This window comes from Delphinapterus leucas, chromosome 11, assembly GCF_059928025.1.
Source record: "Delphinapterus leucas isolate spDelLeu-1000000601 "Yukka" chromosome 11, BTC_Dleu_Yukka2, whole genome shotgun sequence".
Lineage (NCBI taxonomy): Eukaryota > Metazoa > Chordata > Mammalia > Artiodactyla > Monodontidae > Delphinapterus > Delphinapterus leucas.
In genome coordinates, this window is record NC_143139.1 from 56,284,009 (window position 1) to 56,305,900 (window position 21,892).

Consider the following 21,892-nt stretch of genomic DNA (forward strand, 5'->3'; position numbering starts at 1 on the left):
TAATCAACAGAAGACACTGACATAAGGCTGCTTTGTAAATAAAAATCAGATCTCAGTCAGTATCGCACTTATCAGCACAATACGTAATAATTTGAGGGTAGGGACTATCTCTTTATATCCCTGACTAGTGCTTTCAGGGAGAGCATGACGTAGTGGAAACAGCCCTGGAGTGCAGTAGGGCTTGGCTACTGCTCAACTGTGTGACCTTGGAGAAGCCACAGTGTGACCTTGGAGAAGCCACAGTTTCTCTCTGGGACTTTAACTCAAATGAGATGGGATTAGATCATTCTTTTTTTTTTTTTTTTTTTTTTTTGCGGTACGCGGGCCTCTCACTGTTGTGGCCTCTCCCGTTGCGGAGCACAGGCTCCGGACGCGCAGGCTCAGCGGCCATGGCTCACGGGCCCAGCCGCCCCGCGGCACGTGGGATCCTCCCGGACCGGGGCACGAACCCACGTCCCCTGCATCGGCAGGCAGACTCCCAACCACTGCGCCACCAGGGAAGCCCGGGATTAGATCATTCTAAGGACGCTTTCAATGCTAGCATGCTGTAACAATGTAAATCAGTGGTTCTTAACTTTCAGAGGTCACAGAAACTATGAGAATCTGAAAAGAGCCATTCACTCTCTTTCCAAAGAAATGCACATACCTGCCCTATCCCCAACAAGTTCATGGACAATTTGGGGGTTACTACTTTCCTAAGGTCTACCCACGAAGCACTGGGTGAAAACCCCTGATCTAGGTGATTTCTGATTATTCATTTACCAAACATTCATTACTCAATGAATGACTCTGGAGCCTGCTAGGCTCCAGACCCTGTGCTGGGGCATTGGATGGTGTCAGTTGTCCCAGATTCTCATGGAAAAACTGACATTTTAAAATGCAAATATCAAACCATAGATCAGCAGGAAAGATTTGATAAAATATTAATCTCACCTTAAGCAGAAATCTCAGATGTAAACCCCAGGAAGCATAAGTATATTGGGAAAACGGTAGTTGTCTAAACTTAGCTCTTTCCAGCACATCGAAGACCAACCAGGCCTTCAAAGCCCTTGCTAAGAGTTTGCTCTTAGTCCCAGAATTATAAAGGTTCACATCTTCACTTTGTGTGAAAAAGGATGAACAGTGGTCTTGACCAACAGACATTTCAGGAAGGATTTCAGGACAGAGAGCTTTGTAGGCTCTGGAGTCATTCAGAACTGGGTTCAAATCCAGGATCTGAAGTGCACCGGCTCTTTAACAAGTTAAACAGTTGGACAAGTTACCCTGAACCTTGGTTTTCACCCAGTGCTTCGTGGGTAGACTTTAGGAAAGTAGTAACCCCCAAATTGTCCGTGAACTTGTTGGGGATAGGGCAGGTATGTGCATTTCTTTGGAAAGAGAGTGAATGGCTTTTATCAGATTCTTATCAGAATCTGTAAAATGGGAATAATAACCACAACTACCTCAATAAGGACTTTATAAGGATTAAATTAGTGAACATCCATAGAGCCAGGGTCTAGCAACCCTAAACAGAAATACCTGTTACTATATTTGAATATACTATGAATTCTAGCCACGAAAATGGTGTTCATCTTACTTTAAAGGTAACATCTGCTCACATAAGGAACTTCTTGCGTGAAAATATGAAGTCGCCATAATAATGTGATCTCAACGGTCTTTAATCCCCTCATTACAGAATTGCTGCAGATCTGTGATGCCCTGAACCACATAGCCGGCTGGCTCTCATAGAGCCTGAACCTCCTGAGATCCTCACCTGTCCGCTCTTGGCCGAAGGAGTGATTTTCATACTTGCCACTCCTCGTCGTTATGGTCACATTGTAGAGGCGACCCGGGGTGAGGGAGCTGAAGGAACATTCGCTGACAGACTTGGCAATCACGAGGGACTGAACCACCCTGCCATCGTGGGACAGTGTCACCACGTAGTTATCCACGTCTCCAGGAGCAGGCAGCCAGGATATACTGAGGTAGTCATTGCGACCAGAGTTGTTCACCCTTACTCCACTCACACTGGAAGGGACTGGGATTTAACAGGGGGAGAAAATTTAAAAAGAAAGGCACAGTCAAAAGTCTGAGTCATCTATTGCGGTGGGCAAAAACAGTGTGGACTCAGGAGATCTGATTACCTATGAGGTCAAGGAAGGGTGACGATTTCACTGTAGCTTCTGGAAGCTGAGAGTTCTTACATCATAAGATTAACCAAGACAAAAATCCAAGGAAGTCTTTTGGATGCCTCTTAAATACAAGGATGCTGCTACTGCATTTTTATGGTGTGGTTGTTTGTAAAGTATTTTAAGTGGAGGTTTTTTTATGTGAACGTGTCAGGAAGTCCCCTATGTAGGAAAGGGAACAGACATTAACTATCTAAATGAAAGAGCTTGAATCAAACCCATCAATAAGGAAAGGTTTTTGAGGGGAAAGGTGAAGAGTGCAATAGCTTTTCTAAAAGTCTTAGACATTGGGATAGCTTCGACCTTCTTGTGATTAATTTATTTATTCCTGGGGAGTCTAATCATTTACACAGGTGAAGGGGTTGTATTTCCCTTCGCAAAGCATTTCCTGCCCTCTAGTGGTGAGAAATAAACCTAAACGCCTATCTTGGAAGCAGTAAGTCTGGAGACCGGACTTAAGGGCAGAAAGACATGCTGTGGCAATAATGGCCATTCTGATGTCCACCATAATTATGTGCTTCTCTCAGTTGGGGTTTTAGCGTCACAGGCATTTACTAAGAACCAACTATTTTCCAAGTATACAAAAATGGAAAAGATGTGGATGACTGTAAAGAGTTCCCTGCCTAGAAGCACAGTCTGCAAATTAATAATCATGGTATTGAATAATAGTTGTTCCATGTATTAGAAATAAATGCATGACAAATAGTACTGTCAGTAGTGAATATAAGAATAAAATATATAGTATATATGAACTGCACTACTGTTTTCATCATTGGTTGACTGACTTCAGCTATATATTTTCATATAATTGTCAATAACCCTACATCACATATAGTGGACGGGATTTGGCTAGATGACCTCTGAGAATCCTTCTCATCTAATATGCTCTGACTTTGCGGTTTAATCCCCAAAGTCTTCTGTGCATTTACAAGCACTTATCCATCACCAAAATTATAAACAGCACTCTACTAAATAATTCTGCTAATGCTGTTCCATGCATATGGACATTTCCCAGATATAACATTGAACTTTTAGCCATACTATTTATGTATTGATGCCTTCCGTCCTTTTTCTTTCCCTGTCCTTCTTTCATCCATCTAACCATCTGTATGTCCCTTGGTTGTTCTCAGAATAACTATGCTTGTTTTTCAAAACTGCTGGGAATATTTGCAACTATTAACATTTTATTAGAAAAGATATAATTATTAAAAGTTTCACCAAAAATATAAATTCATGTTTAAAAAAAAGATATATTTATTTTTTTTCTTTAGAATGAGCATTTTCTCAGGTTAGAATTAGATTTGTTAAGCACATCTGATATCTTCAATTTTAAATATTTTGCCACCTTATCTAAGCTGGGAGGGTTTATATATATGTTTCAACTCTGTGGAAATATAAGTGAATTATTTCAACCTTGACTAATACTTCAGTAATTTGAGTAGATGGTAATGATTATCTAGGTTTTAGCCATTGAATTGTTTTACAATCTACCATGTACAGAATTTACTAATTGAGGCACCTTTCAAAATCTCTAGTTATTGTGTTTCTATAGTAATATCCCATTTTTCTCTTTTCTCATGATAATGTCTGCACTCAATGTGTTTGAATAAAATAACTGATGTTTATATTTATTCATATCTTGTCCTCTCCTTAAGACTTTATTATCATTCTTCAAAGAATTTCTTGTCTCGTTTTTGCATACTTCTGTTATATAATGGTCAAATATTGATACATCTGTTGCCATTAAAATACAGGTATAAAAATAATTACAAGTCCCACTTATCAAGTGATCTCAGATATCAAACTGTTTTAGTATAGCACCATACGCTGGACAGCCCTTGTGGTATTTTAAGATGGAAATTAACCTGTGTGGCGGCATCTGACTACTTGCTCACAAAACCATTTCCTTTTCCTCTTGGACACACAGCTAGACTGTATTTCCCAGCCGCCCCTGCAGTTAGGTGTAGTCATACAACCGTGTTCCCGTTAATGGAATGTGGGTGGAAGTGATGTGTTTACTTCCAGCTTTAGTAGTCTTCCGCCTCCCCATAACCTCCATTCTCTGAAGAAATGGAGAGACCTCTGAGAACCTAGAGGAAGGAAGAACCACAGATGGTAGGAGCCTGGGTCCCTTAATTACTGCTTAGAGAAGAACCAACCAATAGAGTTGTCCAGTCAGGAACACCCACATTGTACAGTTGTATAAGCAGGAAATAAGTCAGCCTAATCTGACTAATACAACTGCAAGTCTCTGGGAAATGGATGCAAGATCCTTTTCAACTCCTCTCCTCAACTTGTTATTTCTCCTTCCCCACTCTGATACCCGGTGTTGGGGTGACTTACTGGGGATGGAAGAGAAAATGAAGGCTTAGATAGATAAGTGAATGGCAGAGCTAGGACCAGAATCTAGGCCTCTTGATTCCCCAGCTAAGCTTTGCAGTCCCTCACCCCCAATTATGCTACATTGATGGATGGTGCGAAGAACCATTAAAAGAGAAGAAGGAAGGTATCAGGAAGAACACAGGCAACAGTATCAGTTGCCACAGAATGACAGAAATGGGCAGACATCAGTGAATTTCTACCTAGACTATGAAATATCTTTTCAATGACTTAGTTGCTCTTTTGGGAGAATTAATGAAGTTAATGGTCCTTGGGTTCATTAAGCGGGTGAGATTCATGATTTTGGAAAAGGATATATCTATGGATACCTGACGCTGATACTCAGAATCTGAGCATTGGAAATATAGAGGGAGGAGACTGACATCCAACTTAACATAATCATATGAAATTAAATGGGCAAAGTCACTGACCTGAATTCACTAATAATTATTAAAGCTTCTATTGGATTTATTTAATTGTATATCTTTCTAAGAAACTGGAACATACATTTCATATTGTTTGTTTATGTTCTTTCTTTGTGTTGTGTAGAAAATTGTATTCCCTTCTCTGGTGCTGCACCTCTGCCTGACACATATGACCACATGACATTTATTTGATTACTTAGCGCTCTGCCCTATTTGACTATGAGCTCTTTAAGGTCAAGGAACATTGTTTAGGTGGCGTACGGTATTAAGCACTGTTTAATGTTGCTTGTGAAAATATATGGGATTGGGTAATTTTATTAGCTTAACTTTTTTTGTTTGTTTGTTTTTGTTTTGTGGTACGCGGGCCTCTCACTGTTGTGGCCTCTCCCGTTGTGGAGCACAGGCTCCGGACGCGCAGGCTCAGCGGCCATGGCTCACCGGCCCAGCCGCTCCGCGGCATGTGGGATCTTCCCGGCCCAGGGCACAAACCCGTGTCCCCTGCATTGGCAGGTGGACTCTCAACCACTGCGCCACCAGGGAAGCCCTATTAGCTTAACTTTTGACCATAGAAGTTGGAGATCATTTCTTTTTTCTGTGTCTTGAAACCAAGAATATGAAAGAGAATGGAAGATACTTTTTTTAAAAAGTTCATGACTTGTTTACCTTAATCGGACATAAATATTTCAAAGAAAATCAGCTAGATGAAGGAATAAGCTTAGGTAGCAGATGACTATCATGTCATCGCAAAGGGTTTTCTAGGAGTTCTGACACAGGTATTGGAGATTTTAGAAAATTTAGAATTCATTCTCTCCTACTCTCTCCCATCATCCAATTTCCATTCCTGGGAGATCAACATGTACTGTCTGGATAGCACTGAAACTTGGCTTTTAGGAAGATCAGAGTTGGGTCTGTCTTTAGGATGTTTTAAAACACCTAGGATACACCCTGGAGGTTCCACGTGCTCAGATCGCCGTAGGTCACAGACACTCTTCTTACCTGTCCTTCCCTCCACCACCACTTGTCGGGAAGAGATTCCTCCGCTTACTGTGGTTACCACCATGGAGTAGAGGCTGCCCGATTTGAGGGAGTGGAAGCTGTATCTGCTGGTCTCACTGGAGACACTTTCATTTTTGATGACCACGTTTTCATGGATCAGTAAGACTTGGTAGAAGTCTATGTCTCCCAATGCTTGGGTCCAGTTAGTGAAGAGACTGCTTGTTGTCCCTTGGTTGGCCACATGCAAGCCGGTCACTTGGGCAGGCACTAAAACAGAGTAGACAGGGAAGAAAAAACAGATGATACTTCGTCACCCTAAGGAAGTGTAACAAAAATGAGTAAAAAATGGAGACAGTCTTGAAAATGCTAAACAAATATATATTTTTTGATATAGACACTCAGCTTTATTTCCTGTGAAATATGGAGAACTATTCCCCTATAGAGACTCTACCATTCTGAAAAAGCTGCTTATATGGGAAATCAAAATTATTTCAGATCCAAGGATAAGATGAAGCATGCCTATTATGTAGTCTTGATTTAAAAATTTTAAATAATAAAAGGCTGCTATTTTTTTATTATATGATATCGCTTATATGTGAATTCTAAAAAATAACACAAATGCACTTATTTACCAACAGAAACAGACTCACAGACATAGAAAGCAAACTTATGGTTACCAAAGGGGAAGGAGAGGGAGGGATAAATTAGGAGTATGGGATTGGCAGATACATAAAAGGCTGTTATTTTTGAAGATTGCTTACTTAATGTTATTTTATCTGTCCCTACCCCGTGAGAACTCAAAGCCAAATGATCTACTGGAGCTAATGGTTGTTATGGGGTGGTATTGGGAAATCCCTTTAACCTGGTGATTAGATTGTAGTCTAGAGACTGGTAATTCTTTATTGGCACATTCTCAAGAGGACTATTCTTATACATGAAAATGCTACAATGCTATATGTTATAGTATTAATAATACTAATAATGATAATGAAAATGATAACAACTGATTGCCTGTTATGTGCCAGTTATGGACTCTATACTTTATAGATGTTATATTATTGGTTACTCATTCAAAACTCTATAGAGTTGATTTTTTTAATTCCCTTTACAGAGGAGGAAACCAAGGATCATAATGTAAGTAACTTAGCCTATACAACAGTGCTAACAAATTGTCATTCTGGCGTCCAAAGCCTGATTTGTCTCACCTGTGAGCCTGTGCCCTTTACCTAATTAACAACTACTGTGATTTTTAACCTGTCCATTGACAAATCTTTTACACAGATCTTGCAAGTTGGCCCTTGATCAACATACATCTCCTTTGTGCCTCTTCCCAGAATTATGATAATCAAAGGGAGTGGAACCTTGCACAACCCTTCTCAGAAATCACTGACTTGTGGATTTAGGTACAAACATACTTATTAAAATACATTACTGTACATGGATCAAAAGATTCAATTCCAATTCTAAATTTCATATGGAAAGCAAAGGAATTAATATGCCAAAGCAGTTTTGAAAAAGAAGAATAAAGTTGGAGGACTAACATCATCTGATTTCAAAACTTCTAGAAAGCTACAGTAATGAAGACAGTGTGATACTGGCAAGGATCTAAGTAGCCACGTAGACTGATGGAACAGACTTGAAGGTCCAGAAATAGACCAAACACATATACAATCGATTGATTTTTTTTTATAGAGATGCAAGAGCAATTCAGTGGAGAAAGGAGAGTCTTTTCAACAAATAGGACTGGAATTATTAGATGTGCATAAGCAAAGAAATAAACTTCCCCCCATATCTCACACATATACAAAAATTAACTCAAAATTGATTATACACCTAAATTTACAACCTAAAACTATGAAACTTCTAGGAGAAAATTTTGGTGACCTTGTGTTAGACAAAGGTTTCTTAGGTATGACGCCAAAAGCATGATTCATGAAAGAAAAAACTGGTAAATTGACATCAAAATTAAAAACTTATATTCTGCAAGATACACTAATAAATTAATGAAAAGACAAGCCAGGGGAGGAGATCAAGATGGTGGAGTAAGAGGACAGGGAGCTCACCTCCCTGTCACCAAAAATATATCTACATGTGGAGTAATTATCACTGAAAACTAATTGGAAACTGGCAAAAATACTCTTGTACAACCAAGACTGTAAGAAAGATACACACGTAATAGGGTAGGAAGGGAACAGAAGTGATTGGGTCAGGACCTGTGCCCCTCAGAGGGGACTCAGAGGACAAGGGAGATACATTGGTGGACACTCAACCTGGGGAGTGAGCAGGTTAAACCAAGTTTGGGCATCTCAGTCCTGGTGTCCTACATGAGGAGACAAGCCCCCTTAGCTGGTTGGAGAACTGCTGGGACAAAGAGAAGAGCTGAGGAAGTCTGGACTCCACTCATGAGGGGCATACACATGCTGGCTAACCCCCAAGGCAGAGTAGAGAAAGGTCTGCTCTAGTGGCTGCCGAGTTTCCCATGACCACCTGGCACACGTACCAGCCCAAGCCAAGCAAACATTCTGACCCCACTCACTTCATGCCACAATGTGGCACTGGATCTGGGGCAGCCACGGCTGGGGAAGAAACTTGACTGTGGGACCCAGAGGTGACAGGGAGCAGCTCCACCCCGGGGTGGAGGCTGGGTGGGGCAGCACGTCTATACTTGGTGCTTACTCAAGCAGTGCCTCAGACTACCCAGATCTCTGACGGGGTGGCCACTCCACCACAGCTAACCTCCGGATACATGTAGAGCTCACATGGGCCCCACCTGCCCTGTGGAGCATTTCCGCGACAGGGTGGGGGCAGCGGATGCAGGCAGTAGTGATCAGCTGGGAGAGACAAAGGGGACCTGCACCAGAGGCTGCATCCGAGTGGAGCCATAGACACCTACACGGGCAGCGCACTGGAACTCTGTCTGCACACAGGCCCCACTTGCTTCAGCACTCCCCTCCTCTGGGGTAAAGGTCCTGGTGCTGGGAGAGGGAAAAACACACACTTAAAGTGAACAAAGTCAGCTCGAGCCTGATCCTCAGGGTTTCTGCCCAGCAACTTGGGATCAGACCCCACCCCTGACAGGGCAATGATGGCCACTGAACAGAGAGGAAGTCCCACCTCAGACCTGGCACCAGCTCTAGCCCCTCCACCTCCAGCCCAACCTCTACCAAGGTGACAGCTGCCAGCTATCACCCTAAAACAACACCCTGAAGAAAGATGTAACTTGCATTCATGTCAAATCCAGCTCTCTCACCAAAGACACTGGGCGAACACAGCCTGTATAGGGAGGCTCCCACATAAGAACACCCCTTTAAGACCACAGTAGGTAACTGTTTCGCCTAAATTCATAGAGGCAGAGATAGTTAAGCAAAATGAAAAAGCAGAGGAACTACTCTTAATTGAGAGAGCAAACAAAACCCCCTAAAAAAATAAATAATGAAACAGAAATAAACAATTTACCAGGTAAAGGATTAAAAACATTGGTAATAAAAATGTTAACTGAATTAGGGAAAAGAATTTATCTAAACAGTGAACATTTTAACAAGGAACCAGAAGATATAAAAAAGATCCAATCAGAAATGAATAACTCAATAGCTGAACTAAAATAAATGTACTAGAAGGAATGAAGAGCAGACTAAGTGGTACATAAGTGATCTGGAAGATAGAATAATGTAAATCACCCAATCAGAATAGCAAAAAGAAAAACAAATTTTAAAAAATGAAAGCAATTTAAGAGATCTCTGGGATAACATTAAGTGTACCAACATTTGCATTATAGGGATCCCAGAGAAGAGAGAGAGAAGAGGACTGAAAATGTATTTGATGAAATTATGGCTGAAAACTTCCCAAACTTGAAGAAGGAAACAGATATCCAGGTTCAGGAAGTGCAGGGGGTCCCAAACAAGACAAACCCAAGTAGAGCCACACCACATATCATAATTAAAGTGGCAAAAGCTAAAGAGAGAATTCTAAAGGCAACAAGAGAAAAACAAAGAGTCATATACAGGGGAATCCCCATAAGGCTATCAGCTGATTTCTCTGCAGAAATATTCCAGGCCAGAAGGGAGTGGCATGATATATTCAAGTGCTGAAAGGGAAAAACCTGCAACCTAGGATACTCCACCCAGCAAGATTATCATTTAGAATAGAAGTAGAGATAAAGAACTTCTCAGATAAGTAAAAACTAAGAGTTCATCAATACTAAATCTACCCTAAAAGAAATGTTGAAGGGTCTTCTCTAAATAGAAAAGAAGTAAGAATCTAAATGAAAGGGAAAAATCTCACTAGGAAAGGCAAATATATAATAATGATGGAGGATCAACTACTTAAATAAGACAGTACATACGTTAAAAGACAAAAAATTGTAAAAACAACTATAATAGCACTATACAGTTAAGGGATAAGCAGAAGATGTAAAATATGGCATCAAAACCATAAAATGTGGGGGAGGAGAGTAAAAAATGTAGGTCTTTTAGAATGTGTTTGAACTTAAATGACTACCAGTTTAAAACAAGTAGATATAATTGTAGGTCAGCATATGTGAATCCCATGATAACCACAAATCAAAAAGGATAAAATATCTAGGAATAAACTTAACCAAGGAGGTGAAGTATAAACTCTGAAAACTATAAAAACATTGATGAAGTAAACTGAAGACGATACAAAGAAACAGAAAGGCATTCCATGCTCTTGGATTGGAAGAATTAATATTGTTAAAATGGTCATACTACCCAAAGTAATCTATAGATTTAATGCAATCCTTATCAAAATACCCATGTCATTTTTCACAGAACTAGAACAAATAATCCTAAAATTCACATGGAATCACAAAAGACTGTGAATTGTCAAAGCAATCTTGAGAAAAAAGAACAAAGCTGGAACTATCATATGCCCAGACTTCAGATTATAGTACAAAGCTACAGTAATCAAAACAGTATGATACTGACACAAAAACAGACACATAGATCAATGGAACAGGATAGAGAGCCTGGAAATAAACCCCCACACCTATGGTTATTTAATCTATGGCAAAAGAGGCAAGAATACGCATTGGAGAAAAGACAGTCTTTTCAGCAAGTGGTGCTGGGAAAACTGGACAGCTACATGTACAACAATGAGATTAGAACATTTCCTCACACCATATACAAAAGTGAACTCAAAATTGATTAAAGACCCAAATGTAAGACTGGAAATCATAAAGCTCCTAGAAGAGAACATAGGCAGAACACTCTTTGACATAAATCATAGCAATATTGTTTTTGGATTTGTCTCCTAATGCAAAAGAAATAAAAGCAAAAATAAACAAGTGAGACCTAATTAAACTTAAAAGCTTTTGCACAGCGAGGGAAATCATTGACAAAAAAACAAACCTATAGAATGGGAAAAGATATTTGCAAACGATATGACTGACAAGGGGTTAATATCCAAAATATATAAACAGCTCGTATAACTCAGTATAAAAAAAAAACCAACCCAATCAAAAAATGGGCAGAATACCTGAATTTTTTCCAAAGAAGACATACAGGGGGCTAACAGGCACATGAAAAGATTCTCAACATTGTTAGTTATTAGAGAAATGCAAATCAAAACCACAATGAGCTACCACCTCACAGCTGTCAGAATGGCTATCATCAAAAAGTCTACAGATAACAAATATCGGGAGGATGGGAAGAAAAGTGAACCCTCATGCACTGTTGGTGGGAATGTGAATTGGTGCAGCCACTATGGAAAACAGTACGGAGGTTCCTCAAAAAACTAAAAATAGGGCTTCCCTGGTGGCGCAGTGGTTGAGAGTCTGCCTGCCGATGCAGGGGACACAGGTTCGTGCCCCGGTCTGGGAAGATCCCATATGCTGCGAAGCGGCTGGGCCCATGGGCCATGGCCGCTGAGTCTGCGCATCCAGAGCCTGTGCTCCGCAACGGGAGAGACCACAACGGTGAGAGGCCCGCGTACCGCAAAAAAAAAAACTAAAAATAGAACTCCCATATGATCCAGTAATTCCACTCCTGGGTATATATCTGGAAAAAATGAAAACACTAATTTGAAAAGATACATGCACCCCAATATTCATAGCAGCACTATTTACAATAGCCAAGATATGGAAGCAGCCCAAGTGCCCATCAACAGACGAATGGATAAAGAAAATGTGGTATAAGGACTTCCCTGGTGGTGCAGTGGTTAAGAATCCGCCTGCCAGTGCAGGGGACACAGGTTCGATCCCTGGTTGGGGAAGATCCCGTATGCCACAGAGCAACTAAGCCCGTGCACCACAACTACTGAGCCTGCACTCTAGAGCCCACGAGCCACAACTACTGAGCCCATGTGCCACAACTACTGAAGCCCGCACGCGTAGAGCCGTGCTCCACAACAAGAGAAGCCACCGCAATGAGAAGCATGTGCAGTGCAGTGAAGAGTAGCCCCCACTCACTGCAACTACAGAAAGCCCAGGTGCAGCAATGAAGGCCCAAAGCAGCCAAAAATAAATAAGTAAAATAAATAAATTTATTAAAAAAATAAAAGACAATTTACCTTTGAAAATACTGTTAATGAATGCATGCCATTGTTAAAAAACAACAAAAAAAAGAAATGTGGTATATATACACAATGGAATATTACTCAGCCATGTAAAAGAATGAAATTCTGCCATTTGCAGCAATGTGGATGTACCTAGAGAATATTATGCTTAGTGAAATAAGTCAGACGGAGAAAGACAAATACTGTATGATATCACTTATATGTGGAATCTAAAAAATAATACAAATGAGTGTGTGTGCAAAACAGAAACAGACTCACAGATATAGAGGACAAACTAGTGGTTACCAAAGGGATGAGGAAAGGGTGGAGAGGTGAATTAGGGGTATGGGATTAAGAGATACAAACTACTACATATAAAATAGGTAAGCAACAAGGATATATTGTATAACATAGGGAATTATAGCCATTATCTTATAATAACTTTTAATGGAGTATATTCCATAGAAATGCTGAATCACAATGCTGTACACCTGAAACTAATATAATACTGTAAATCAACTATACTTCAATAAAATAAAAAGACAAGTCACAGACTGAGAGAAAACGTTTCAGCACACATTTTTGACAAAGGACTTATTCTGGAATAAAAATTCTCAAAACTCAGTGATAAGAAACAAAGAACCCTATTAAAAAAATGGGCAAAAGAGTTGAAAATATCTTCTTCCACAAAAAGATAAGTGGGTGGTAAATAAGCATATGAAAAAAATGCTTGAAACCATTAGTCATTAAGAAAAGGCAAATTAAAATCACATGAGATACCTCTACACATTTATTAGAATGGCTCAAATTTAAAAAGCCAAACAAACTGAAAATACCAAGTGCTGCTGAGCATACGGAGGAACTGGAAATATCATACATTGCTGGTGGGAATGTAAAATTTTACAACCACTTTGGAAAGCAGCTTGGTAGTTTCTTACAAAGTTAAACGTTCACTTACCATATGACACAGCAATATGAGTGGTGGGAATAATGAAAATGATCTTAAGTCTAAAACAATGCCTTGGACTTTCATTGCTGGCACAGACCATGAAAATCCCCCCAATACACGCAACTGCACATGTTGGATAAAACATAAAAATGTAAATGCATGAATGAGTTGTCAAGAATGTAAGGAATTCTCAGAGACCTGTAAGAAAGTGACAGAGAGGTAACTGGATCACTGAAGCAGACTGTCACCATGAGGGCATCTTTCAAACATAAATTTAAGCTTTGATTTTACAGCTTTGCAAGAGCTATGAATAGGACTTTCCCAGGGTGAGGAACCTCATAGGTGACTCTGCATAATATTGGATCCTGAAACTTTATATTCTAAGCGTAAGTGAAATAAATATTTCCTCTCTATTCCCCATATACTGCAGCCTCCTTAATACTAGGTGGAGAAGAAAAAATTTCCACTGAGAATTCATAATGTCAGGACAGCTTCAGTGAGTTTGCAACCCAAATTCATAAAACCCTGGGTGATCAAAAAAACCTCAAGTTGACAATTTAGATTGAAATAGGTCTGGGTTGATAGAAATCCTGTGCACCTGAAAGAATCAAGTGAAAAGAAAATTCTTTCTGAAACCCACCTTCAAGAAAGGCCCCAAAGAATTCCCACAGAATAAAATCCCAAGGTATATGAGTTTAGAATAAAACATCACAAACATTTAAGGAAGTAAGCACCATGAGCAAAAGGCAGAAAACTCAGTAAACAACAGCACTGAACTCCTGAATATTTCAGATATTATACTGATCAGACAGAATGAAAATAAAAATCATTAATTTGCTTATAGCGATAAAGGAGGAGAATGGAAAGAGCAACAGAATACTAAACATATTTGGAAGAGAACCAAAGAATATGTTTAACAATGAAATTTTAAAACTCAGTGGGTGGATTTTAAAATAGATTAGATAGAACTAAAGAAAGATAGATTAGATAGAACTAATGAACTAAAACTAAAAGCTGAGGAAATTTTCCAGACTATAGCCCAGAGATCAAATACATGGAAAACATGAAAAAAAAATGTATACAATGCCCAGTACAGAACAGGTTTTTAATGAACATTTATAAGTTGGATGTTAGACAATTCAGCAGACAGGATACTTTTAAAGCCTAAAATTTATAGAAAATGTTACCTGTTCTTCCTTTGGTTGAAGATGAATTTTTTAGGTCTCCACTAATACTGCTGACTGTAGCTATGTATTTTCGTCCAGGCACCAGGTCAGTAAAAGTGAATTCTTTGGCATCTTTGGGGAGCAACTTGTGGATGAGTAAAAGGTCTCTGTCGATTAGTGAAATGATGTATTTCTCCCATTCTGCTGCAGGGGTCTGCCACATGACACCCAGTGAGGTTTCATTGGCATGTTTGACACGAAGCTGAAGGACGGCCAGGGGGACTGGGGAAAAAGCAATGGACATTCGGGTCATTGATTAACTTGGATACACTCCAGTATTCTTTAGAGATCTTTTCTCTTCCATCCACAGGAGTGTTCTAGTTGAGCATTTCTCTTCTGAATGCTTCTGAGCATTTAGAATAAAAAAGCTAATCACAAAAAATCTTTGTTCGTGTAACATAACCAGAAATAAGGACTCAAAAGAATACTCTTGGAAAATGCTTTACTGGGCCATTTATCTTTGATCATCATCCAGCAGATATTAATATTTGGAAAATGAAGAGATAACTGGAAGACACAGAGGGCAAGCTAAAGCCGTTTCTTGGTCCATTTCTTTGACGTTCTTCTAAGAACATTGCATCAGTGTAGTTATTTCCTTATTATCAGGCAAGACTAAAAGAGAATATATTTGAATTTCACTCCAAGTATGGAGCATTCCATGTCACAGGGATTTTCATAGAAATGTTGAGTTTAGTAGGTCAACTCTCTTATTTGAAAGTTGAGGAAATGGACTCAGAGAGGTTGTGACTTGCCCAAGGAATTACAGTATAATCGTGACAGCAAGAATACTAAAACCCATGTCTCAGTAGCCTCCCTCTCCTCTGCCCTAAAATCTGAATATATTCCTGTCCACTTTAACAACACTTCCTTGGTACCTGAAAACCCACCATTAGTCAACAGTGGGTCACGGCAGTGGTTCTCTAACACTGATCACCAGCAAAATGTTATCAACTATCTACTTTGTGGGGAGGATTCTCTCAGATTGTTCCCTTCCTGTTCTTTTGGTGTTAGAAAGGTCGTTCTTTTAAAAAACAATGAACCTACTAGTGGAAGTGATTTCTAATACTCTAATTTGACAAAATTAAACATTACCAACCTATTTCAGTTTGTCAGTCTATAATGTCTCAAATACAGGGAACCCTGGGGTATGACATTGACGGTTACCTGGGTTACTTGGAAGAAGGACCGAATTAAGGTTCCATCAGTCATTAACGCCTTGATATTTGCTTACCTGTCCTGCCATGGCAACGCTTAGAATTCTTCAGATTTCCGCTCTCAACAGTGACTTCGACCTCATACTGTCTTCCCGGTATGAGCCCCACATCACGTATGACGTAGTGTGTTTCCTCCTTTCCCACGGTGGTGTTGAGCAGCACCGAAGAATCATTCAAGAGCAGGATACGGTACTGCTCCCAGTCTCCAGCAGGGGGCGACCAGCTCACCACCAGGGACCTTGTAGAACCATTGCTGTTTGCCTCCAGGTCCCCAACTTCCTCTGGAACTAAACAGTGAAACGATGTCAAAAGGAGATACTAAAATCCAAAAGTAAGGATGCTCATTCACTTTTCATGGGCAACAGTAGATAAGAGACCTAATAGCTGCAATTCAAAACATTTCTATCGAATGACCTTGAGCACGCAGGAAGGGGGAAGGGTAAGCTGGGACGAAGTGAGAGAGTGGCATGGACATATATACACTACCAAATGTAAACTAGATAGCTAGTGGGAAGCAGCCGCATAGCACAGGGAGATCAGCTCTGCTTTGTGTCCACCTAGAGGGGTGGGAGGGAGACGCAAGAGGGAGGAGATATGGGTATCTGTGTATATGTATAGCTGATTGATTCACTTTGTTATACAGCAGAAACTAACACACCATTGTAAAGCAATTATACCCCAATAAAGATATTGAAAAACAAAACAAAACCCCCATTTCTATCCCCTCCTGATGTTTGTGAATTGCAAATGAGCATTCTGGAGCCATTGGACACTCGAGAAATGCACGTTAAAATCATTTTAGTAATATATCAGTAATGTGATCTTCTGTAACAGTGTTAATAACCTAGTGATACAAACGCTGTGTTTTTCTGATTGCATACCAGCCCTAGAGACAATACTGATGTTGCTTATAATGATGGTGACAGTGATGGATGTGGCATCTTTTGGAAGAGACCCTGGATGTTGTGGTCACAAAACATGCCTCTCTTCCAACGGAAAAGATTAATCTCCTTGCAATACAACTCTGATCTTATTATTCTGTGCTCAAAAACATTTAAGGTTTCTCCATTAACTACAGAATAAAACATCAAGTCCTTGGTGTGGTGTTTGTAGCCCTCCCAAATCAGACCCCATATCCTGCCAGTCTTCACTCTGACTACTCCCTGCAGCCCCCCTCCCTCGCTCCCCACTCTTGAATGCTGGCCTCCAGTTTCGCGTTCTGTAGACCTGTAAGTCTCCTGGTCTCTTCCACCTCGGTGCCTTTGCTTGTGTTATTCCTTCCACCTCAAATGCCCTTCCCTCTTTTCCCACTCAACTTGCCAAGAGCTTCATATTTTTAAAGTACCAGTTAAAGGCCATTTCCTCCCAGAAGTCTTTACTGATCTTCTGAAAGAGAGTTTGTTTCTCTTTTCTTTCTGACCATATATATGGCTCTTACTTGGGATCTCCAATAGCACAGACAATGGACTCTGGAATAGGACAGCCTGGTTTAAACCCCACCACTTATTGGCTGGATGACTATGGACATGTTATTTGACCTCTTCGAATTATCTATAAACTGGTGATAATATCAGGACCTCTCTTGTGGTTTTGGTGAGAACTGAATGAAATAATGGTGTAAACTGTTTAGTCAGTGCCTGATCCATGGAAATATCAATATCATTACCATTATTAAAATATAATATTTTTATTTCGTGTGTGTGTGTGTGTGTGTGTGTATTCTACATTTGTGTGATTAAAATGTAACTTCCTTAAAATCGAGGGTCGGCAAAGTAAATATTTCAGGCTTCTTGGGCCACATATGGTCTCTGCATCATATTTTTCTTTCGTTTTCTTTCTTTTTAAAAAAACTCTTTAAAAATGTAAAAACCACCCTTAGTTTGGGGCTATACAAAAACAGGTCACAGGCCATATTTGGCTGAAGGGTGTAGTGTGCTGAACTCTGCCGTCTTAATAACTCTCAAAGCTCATAATATGGTAATTTACAGGAAGAAGGCACTGGATAAATGTTTGGTGACATAAATAAAATAATTTATGGGAAACATGGGTAAGTGCTAACTGGCCTTCATTATAAGAGTTGATCAGAAATGTTTTATTCATTGGTATCAATGCTAATTCATTTATGCTACTTAAGTGGTGTGACATGAAATAGCACAGGGCATCAATCCAAATACATTTGCTTAAATAATCAGACGAATGCAATTAACCCTCGCTTGACTCTGTATAGCGGGGCCTGGCCCATAGACACCCTGAGTCATGTAGACCATACTTCCCAGGTTGGGAAAGGGATTTTCCTTCTAACTTATCCTGTTCTAAGGTGCATCAGAGAGTGATTTGAGCCAGATAAGGAATTTCTGGAGCCTTAGACTCACCTGTTCTGCCCACTGCCATCTTATGAGCAGACAGTTCACCAGAGACACAGCTGATGGTGACTTGATAAAGTCGTCCAGGGGCTAAGTCTTTAAATTGAGTTTCAGTAATCTGGGGTGCTAATATTCTGGATTCTTTGATGGTCCCTTGGTGAGACAGTGTAATGTTATAGAAATCCACATTTCCAGAAGGTCTTTGCCACTTGACTTTTAAAGAGGTCAAAGTGCCATCATTTGTCACCTTCAGATTTGAGACTTCCATGGGGGCTAATTAGGAAGAAAGGGAAAGAGACTTTAACTCAGGATATCATACCACTCTTATGGCCAAATTTTGACCTGTGTCTTAATCTCTACAAGCCACACTCCCTGCTCTGAAGAAAACAACTTCACAAGGTAAAAATAATACTGCAAAACCAAAGAAAGGTTGTCTGGCTAGTGGACAGAGGACAAACATGGCAGTCAGGAGCCTAGATTCTGCCTCAAACTTGGCCATTGGTTGGCTGGGCAACCCTGGGCAGCTCTGTCCATCTTACTAAGCCTAGGGGTCCTTACTGCCTCATGATGGCTTGATCAAAAAAAACTTAAAATGGTCTTTTCCAGTTCTGAAAATCTTTAAGTGGAATCCTCAAAGAATGTCATCTGCCTAATTTCTTCCTGTCTTTATGTATTTAATAATAGCAAGTACATAATAAATAGATTGGTTGACTGACTGGCCATCAGAAAATTTTTTGTGCTGAAAATAGTTTCTTTTTCATATTGAATCATGATAAAGTTAAAGCTTAGGAGTTGTGTCATTATTTCATCAGAGGAAAATGATTACAAAGGAGAGACACTTTGGTGAATATATTTTCTACCTTTTGCTTATGCTGTAATTTTGGGCCTCACTAATGGCATAATATAAATTCACAATGTTTCATCAAAATAATGGGCGTGGCACATTGCTTTTGCATATGCCAGTTAGAAGTGCAATTTGCTCTTGATATACATAAGTAATTCTTAAAATATATGGCACATTTTTGTTGGGAATATATATATATATATATATATATATATATATATATATATCTTTGAGGTGTGATACGAAAGGTATGTAAATATATAGGTGTCCCCAAATATCTTTCCCACCAACCTCCTATTATTTCAGGAACTCTCCTCCCTAGAGTAATGTCTAAGGCACTACATATTTTAGAGTTTCTCTTAAAATTACATAGCTTCCCAAAGAAGGGGATTTATTAACACATTAGACCCACCAGAAGCATTAGAATGCACTTGAATGTAAGCTCCATGAGGGGAAAGACTTTGTCTCTCTTGGACATTGTTATATCCACAATGTCTGGTATATAGTTTACACCTAATAAATATTGATTTAATGAACTAATGAATGAATAATATGTATATAAATGATTCATTAAAACTTAGCACAGATTAGTTTTCTGGCTATGTTAGACTATGAGAACAGGTTCTATAGAATTGGGTCTCAGGAGATGTTTTGTTGGATAGAGGGTTTGGGCAATGGCTGTTTCTTTATACAAAGACCTAAGAGTAGGTCTTTGTATAGCACTGAGAAGAGTAATCCTGGTTCATTGTGAGTGATGTCACAAAGGCAGGGTATGATGCCTGTTTAAGCGAAGGAAGTAGGAATCCTTAACTAAAAAGAGAAGCTAAGATTATATCAGTGATTAACTCTGCTATTTCACAAGGTTGTCAAGGACGAGCCTAAACTTTAGAATGAAAGGGAATCCCTCTTTCTCTAAGTAGAAAAGTGGATACATATTAAGGTCTTCTACAACATATGCATTTCAATTTGTCCTATACTACCATTATCCAAATAATTTAATAAACCTTGTTTATTAAACATTTCCTTGATTTGAGTTTTATTCTTGTTCAGAATAGCTAGGGAAACTTACTTGTCCTGGCTGGTTTCCATCTGTAGTTTTGCAGCCCTGCAGCCTCGGTAACAATGGTGACATTATAGAGGTGACCAGGTATCAGTCCATGAAAAGCATAGGAAGTAGTAGCTTTGTCCACGGCAAAACTATGAACTAGAATTCCTTTATCCATTAATATCAGCTGGTATCTTTCCACGTTCCCAGAGCCACGTGACCAGGAAATCAGGAGAGAATTCGTTTTCGCTGAAATACCAATATCTTCCACTGGCGATGGCACTAGTGGGATACAATGCATTTCCAAACTGTCATTCATAATTTCCTTATAGAAGGTATAGACACGTTTCATTTGAAACCACACATCTATTTATGCTTCTCTGTACATCTAACTTGTGTAATAACTAATGAAAATAGCACTCTTGAAATTTTATTGGAACCTGGATTAATGCTCTTTTCAAAGTCCACAGCCTAAAGCTACATCATAGTTTATCTGTCTCCCCCACTTAACAGGTATCAAGGTAGATTTTGTCAATGAAGTATGATGTGGCATAGCAGTAAAGGGAAAAGAGAAAGGAAAGAAACTGTAGATGCTGAAAAATGGAAAGAGAGCAACAGAGCAGGAGAGAAAATGAGGGGAGAGTGAATGATAAGAAAGTAAGTTATGGAAGGAAATGGTAATGTGTCATTGATATCGGGATGCATGGGTGCAAGGAAAGACTGGTTCCAAACATAGGAATATTCAGGAAACACCATGACTTGATGTTAAGAGAAGAATATACAGGGGAGGGAAAACATTTAAAAAATAATTTTCATTTTGCACAAACTCAGAAAATGAGGCAGAAAATCCTGTTGCCTAACATTTGAGTTAGAAGGGCCATTAGGAAACATCTTCCTCATTTTGGAGAAAACTCCAGTCCCAGAGAAGTTCCATGACTTGTTCAAAATCACCCAGCAAGCTAGCAGCACAACCCCACCTCCTTGTTTCCAGTCCAGTCTTTCCTCTGTATCAAACAGTATTTATTTGTCTCTCTGTCTATCTATCTATCTACCTACCTACCTATCTATCCACCTATCTATTTATTGTTGATCTTGGGGCATTCTTACTCCCATTTCCTGAATGTAATATAATTTCAAAAGAATCATAGACTATTAAATACGCAACTATCCGTAAACAGGTCTTACCTGTTGATCCATTGGCATAAATTGTAGAGGAACGTTTATCCCCAGAAACAGCTGTGATGGCAATTTTGTATTTACTGCCAGCAGTGAGGTTAAAAAATGTATATTCATTCTGTGAAGTTCTTTCTTGAATTTGGGCCCCCTGTGTCTTTTGGTTATCATCAAGTAACTGCACCTCATACCAGGTGACTTTCCCGGAAGAAGGAGTCCACCAGACATGCAAACTGGTGGAAGTACTTTTCTCTTTATTGACTTCAAACCTAGCAGGAGGTAAAGGATCTGCAGAGCAAAAAACAAAAAAGAGAAGGTGGCTTGAAGAATTTTGCAGATACACGCTTACCTTGCTGTAATCCAGATGCATTTTCCTTCAAACCTTTAAGAATCGGCAGCTCATGATACAAATGGGCATTTTATGCCACTCCTAAACTTACTATTTTACTTAAAAAAGAAATCCACCTTGGCTACTAGTCATAGAAGCTCCTTTTCTTCTAATAAAACTTTTTTTTTGTTACGACAGCTCTGAGCTCAGAAATCCAAGCAAGGTTATATTTTCTTTGGCTTGCAAGTTTTGCACTTTTCAAACACAGGCAA

General features: G+C 39.5%; 1 protein-coding gene across 2 annotated transcripts in view; it reads right to left on the reverse strand.

Moving 5' to 3' along the window:
- The window catches only part of PTPRB (protein tyrosine phosphatase receptor type B), a 118,319-nt gene that overhangs the window by 57,049 nt on the left and 39,378 nt on the right, over positions 1–21,892 (reverse strand). For both annotated transcript variants that reach the window (XM_022571539.3, XM_022571540.3), the window contains 7 exons: positions 21,305–21,580; positions 20,144–20,401; positions 18,240–18,503; positions 15,885–16,154; positions 14,615–14,875; positions 5,969–6,235; positions 1,754–2,017 (listed from right to left, as the gene is read on the reverse strand). In XM_022571539.3, coding sequence (XP_022427247.2) covers positions 1,754–2,017; positions 5,969–6,235; positions 14,615–14,875; positions 15,885–16,154; positions 18,240–18,503; positions 20,144–20,401; positions 21,305–21,580 — 1,860 coding nt within the window. The remainder of the gene's footprint in view (positions 1–1,753; positions 2,018–5,968; positions 6,236–14,614; positions 14,876–15,884; positions 16,155–18,239; positions 18,504–20,143; positions 20,402–21,304; positions 21,581–21,892) is intronic.